Source organism: Penaeus japonicus, unplaced genomic scaffold (genome assembly GCF_977035675.1).
Source record: "Penaeus japonicus unplaced genomic scaffold, GWHDUDI00000001_assembly GWHDUDI00000002, whole genome shotgun sequence".
NCBI lineage: Eukaryota > Metazoa > Arthropoda > Malacostraca > Decapoda > Penaeidae > Penaeus > Penaeus japonicus.
In genome coordinates this window covers 50,141,726-50,146,725 of record NW_028234404.1, presented here as the reverse complement: position 1 = coordinate 50,146,725, position 5,000 = coordinate 50,141,726, and the positions used below count along the sequence as shown (strand labels likewise).

Genomic DNA, 5,000 nt, shown 5'->3' with positions numbered 1-5,000 from the left:
GGAAACACACATTTCCATATCCGTAACGTCCTACAGTGAAATTCTCAACTAGACACTGCCCATCTGAGTCCAACATCTCTGCCAGCACATCCAGTGAGGGAAGAGTGAAGTACCCTGACCGAGTGAGCTTGATACCTGTTCAGGGAAAAGCAGTTCAGTTTTAACTGTAATATGAATTATGATCACATACTCTTCCAGTTTAGCAAAGTCTGAATTAGAAAATACTAATAAAGCATTAAAACTTTCTGAACAAAGATAGTATCAATATCACAAATTCCTAAGAATTACTATAAGTAATAAACTTGCCTGCAGGGTGTGGCTTGTCAGATGACTTGTTAACCATAGCTGGAATATCCTCAGCAGCAGACACATCAAACAGTGAAATGTTTTCCTTGTCAGCCTCAGCACTGGAATCCTTTTCTTCATTCTCTCCACCTTCCAGATTTCCTTCCACTGGTTCAGCGCCAGGCAGCTGGACTACATTGAGGTCAGCCAAAGTGTCATTCATTTGGGGCTTGCTTCTCAGGTTGAGACTCTTGATCTTCTCTCTTCCCTATAGAGCATAAAATCATAATTAATTAATTAACCCACTGCAGATGAATGTCATGACATACACAAGAGTGCCAGTCACTCCTAACAGACTGGTGTCGATGCGTACGCAACACGACATCGGGATCTGCTCACAGTTGAGGCGCACCCACAGTCATGAAGTACTATGGCTGTAACAGTGCTAGCTTTAGAGCTAAATGGTTCCAAAGTCAGCCTAAACCCTTGTTTAGTGATGTATCTATAGAAAAATGTTCTTTAGGCAAGTCTATACTGCCAGGAGGGCAGAGAAAACATTTTCCAAGTCTATGCTGCCAGGAGAGCAGAGAAAACATTTTCCCCATCCCTCAATTTGTTTAGCCAGTGCCAGTGGCATCATAGACCACCCATCTTATTAGGCACCTTGTCCACTTAGGTTAACAATAATAATGATGATAATAATGATGATGATAATGATGATAACAATAATGAATGAGCAAGATGATTATTGTTTCTATTGTGCTTGGTATGCTTGGATGTGTCTCAAAAAAAGGACCAGTGGGATGCGTGACTGGGTACTAGCATGAAGACAGCATTCCTACAGAAGAAAGCATTTTCAAGGACAGCCATGATATAAAGAAAAATCATCAAATGAGGAAATGGAGAAAGTTTCCTTAAGACCCTTTGTTACTTACGATGACTCACTCCCTATGGTGATATACTGGCATAAGATCAGCCTGAGATACTAATATTACTAATATTAATATAAAAAATAATAGAAACAGTAACAATAACAATAATGTATAAAAAAAACTATTGTAGAATGCTAAGTACCAAGACTCACCTTAATTATGTCAGGTGTGGGAGAGTTGTCATGTGAGGGAGGAAGACTGGTTCTGTGGGGAGTGCCATCGCCAATGGGACTGACAGGGGTGGTGAGCGGAGAGGGAGCATCCCCAGCACCGGACTTATCAGCTGAGGTGCTGATGGTTGGACTGCTCAAGGAAGAATCCCCCTTGGCAGCCTTGAATACCTTTAGATTCAGCTTCCTCACACTGGGATATTTCTTCGGCTTCAGGAAATCTTCTGAGCTCTCCTCATTGGGGTCATCCAGCCCTTTGAAGAGCCAATGCCTATCATTTCTAAAAAAAAGAGAGAGAAAAAAAATCAGTAATGATTATAAATTAAAATAAAAACATGGCTATTTCATTTTCATTACCAAATATCACTGGAAAATTGCTGGCCTATAGTGTCTGGGGCTGATCCTGAACCAAGTGTGAAGAAATCAAATTCTGTAATTAAACTCACTACCCAAAAGAAACAGATAAAAAAAATCCCTTCATAATATAATGTAAACAAGCAGTCAAATGCACGGTATCAACTTACCCCTGATTATTGTTCTTGTTAATTGGTTTTGGCTTCAGCTTATTGTTGGCAACAAGTGACGGTGAGAGAACATATGTAGGTTTCAGGTTGGAGCTGGTCAGTTTTGACCCACTTTGGTCACTCGGTGAACTAGCTTTATCTGCAAAAGAACAATACCATATATCAATAAATGCACTCATCTTTTCAATTACATTTGATATTGTGAATGAAAAACAAATATTGTTCTATGTCATAGTAATAGTAGTAATAGTAGTAGTAGCTGTATGTGTAGTAGTAATAGTTAGTGGTATTAGTAGTAGTACTAGTAGTAACACTAGTACTACTCGTAGCAGTAGCACTAGTGGTGGTAGTAATAGCACTAGTAGTAGTAGTAGTAGTAGATGCACTAGTAGTAGTACTAATAGTAGTTCTAATAGTAGTACTAACAGTAGTACTAATGATATTACTAATAGTAGTAGTAACACAAGTAGCAGTAGTAGTATAATAGTAGTAGCAGTAGTATAATAATAGTAGTAATAGTAATAGTACTAGTAGATGCACTAGTAAAGGTAGATGTACTAGTAGAAGTAGTAGTAGTAGTAGCAGCACTACTAATAGTAGTAGTAGCAGCACTAATAGTAGTAGTTGCAGCACTACTAATAGTAGTAGTAACAGCACTACTAATAGTAGTAGTAGCAGCACTACTAGTAGTAGTAGTAACAGCACTAATAGTAATAATGCTAGTATCAGACTAGTCTGAATGCACACAAATGAACAATAGCCTTTTGATAATCATTCTGTCTCTCATTTCTAGTATATAAAAAAAAGTATCTTGCTCTGTAAGTACAAATGAAAGTGTTTTGTCAATTTACTTATATATAAATGAAATGAGTGAACGGTTCCCTTTATTTGTTTCCGGCTAATCAGACTACATTTTGGTGCAAGCTTGTCTTTCACGTCTTGTCTTTGCAAAATGTCAGTGCAAAGCAGCATAATCTGTATTTAGAAGTCTTTTTTTCCCTTTTTTTTTTATATCTACACATTAAAATATATGGTTGAATTGATATTTTGAATATCTTTCACAAACAAGTAACAATATCAGACTTGCTCATTTTCAGCCAATCACGAGGCAGTAATGCACAGTAGACACTTAAGAGCCAAAACTTACACTCATCAGTGTACAGATCAGAATAAACACACTATAGTAATAATACTAACACTAGTACTTGTACTAAATATGATAATGATGATAATCTTTTCGTCCATATCTACAACTCCAGCAACTTTTTCACAACTTACCTCCTGATGATGATTTTTCATTATTGGTTATATTCAAAAATGGTTTCTCAGTCAAGGCTTTTACAAGTTTTCCAAGATCTGGGTATGCACTTCCACCAGCTCCCCCACCAACTGCCGTTTGTTGTGGTAATCCAAAACCTAAATAAAAGAAAAATCAAAATTAGTAAAAATAATAATTCCTTTCCTTGTCACACAAAAAGGGTTCACAAACACAAAATAAAAGACAAACAACAAACACTGTCACTAGAATATAAATATGCCTACCTCCTTATTACTCACTCTACATCTTTAATGGATCATGACTATTCATAATATGGCGTAAAAACTGAAGCGCAAATGCCCCCAAACTAATCACATCTGCAATTTAGCCACAGCAGGGTTTTAATAATGACTAACTACTTGCACAACAACTAAAATATGTCTAACACTCGCTGGCTATTACATTTATATTTCGAAGGCCAAACCTTGCAAGCAATCCCAAGGGCTTTTCACACTTCCAAGGGAGCGCCCTGTCAAAGCTATCAACCGCTAATCACAAAATCAAACACAAAAATACAAAGGAGAAAGGCCAAGGTACTCAACATCTACGCATGCTACTTCTATTTTACCTGTATTGGTGTTTAAAAGGCCACCCCCGCCAAGGCCTACACCACTGGTATTTGTGCCACCTGCGTTGAACAAGCCCATCCCTGTATTGCTTCCCAAATTTTGACCCAGACCAGGGTTAAAACTTGGTGTTGCAAAAGTGAGGCTCCCTGGTTTCTGCTGATTGTTGTTTTGACCAAATAAGCCTGTGGTCCCAAAACCACTACTACCACCTGTGGGGTCAAATGTAACCGTTTGATAACTATAGGAAAACCCTTATCAAAAAGATATAAAGCAAATTTTTGTTAAATATTTCTTTTTACTGTAATCCAGTGCAAAGTTTGTGCAAAACTTACCAAAGCCTGAGAACATTCCAGTCTTGTTTTGAGTATTTTGTGCACCAAATAGTCCTCCGCCAGTACTAGTATTTGGGGTTGAACCAAATGGTGGTACAGTGCTGGTGGTCCCAAAGCCGGTGCTTAGAGGCTGGGTTGTGCCAGCCGGCTTACTGCCAAACAGCCCACCACCAGTATTCTGATTTGAGAAGAATCCAGGTTTCTGATTTCCAAAAAGACCACCACCAGTATTCTGTAACATATAAAACAGTTTTATATCAAAAAATATCAACAATTATATTCAGTATTAGTAATGGGTCTACAATAACATTATGCATTCTAATTATATAAGCTATACAAGATTTGGAAAAAATATTATTGTAGTACAATTTACCTGCTGCTGAGCATTCTGACCCAACTGGAAGCCACCACTAAAGCCAAAGGATGGCTGCTGCTGCTGCTGCTGTGGTGTTGAGCCAAAGAGTGATGGCGTTGATGTTGGGGTGGTTCCAAAGGAGAAGGCTCCTGTTTTTTGTTGCTGTTGCGTATTCTGGTTAAAGGAGAAGCTTGTGGCTGGAGCAGTGCTAGTCTGTCCAAATGCAGCAGTGCTTGTTCCAGTTCCGAAGAGGCTTCCACCTGAAGTTGCACCAAAACCTGTAAGTGACAGGTAAAATGTAAAATGCCTTATTCTATAGTACAACTAATTTCATATTTTAGACACAGTATTCATAAATTATGAATATGCTGATAAGAATTATATTTTACACTAGTAATTTGTGTAATATAAAAATCATTAATATGTGGTAAGCATACAAGAAAATATATAATCTAAATGTGAATCAGAAGATAATTTACCACTTGTGGTTCCAGTGCCAAAGAGCGACTTATTTT

At 37.8% G+C, this 5,000-nt stretch overlaps 1 protein-coding gene across 11 annotated transcripts in view; it reads right to left on the bottom strand.

Annotated features, from left to right (window-relative positions):
* Nucleotides 1-5,000, bottom strand: part of Nup98-96 (nuclear pore complex protein Nup98-96) — a 31,594-nt gene that overhangs the window by 21,896 nt on the left and 4,698 nt on the right. For 4 of the 11 annotated variants that reach the window (XM_086552452.1, XM_086552455.1, XM_086552454.1 and 1 more), the window contains exons 6-14: nt 4,965-5,000; nt 4,504-4,763; nt 4,131-4,362; nt 3,798-4,007; nt 3,190-3,327; nt 1,912-2,050; nt 1,370-1,667; nt 307-553; nt 1-135 (exon numbers count right to left, since the gene is read on the bottom strand). The exon at nt 1-135 is cut by the window's left edge and continues 128 nt beyond it; the exon at nt 4,965-5,000 is cut by the window's right edge and continues 196 nt beyond it. In XM_086552452.1, coding sequence (XP_086408578.1) covers nt 1-135; nt 307-553; nt 1,370-1,667; nt 1,912-2,050; nt 3,190-3,327; nt 3,798-4,007; nt 4,131-4,362; nt 4,504-4,763; nt 4,965-5,000 — 1,695 coding nt within the window. The remainder of the gene's footprint in view (nt 136-306; nt 554-1,369; nt 1,668-1,911; nt 2,051-3,189; nt 3,328-3,797; nt 4,008-4,130; nt 4,363-4,503; nt 4,764-4,964) is intronic. The other 7 variants (XM_086552466.1, XM_086552474.1, XM_086552470.1 and 4 more) reach the window with 3 other exon arrangements.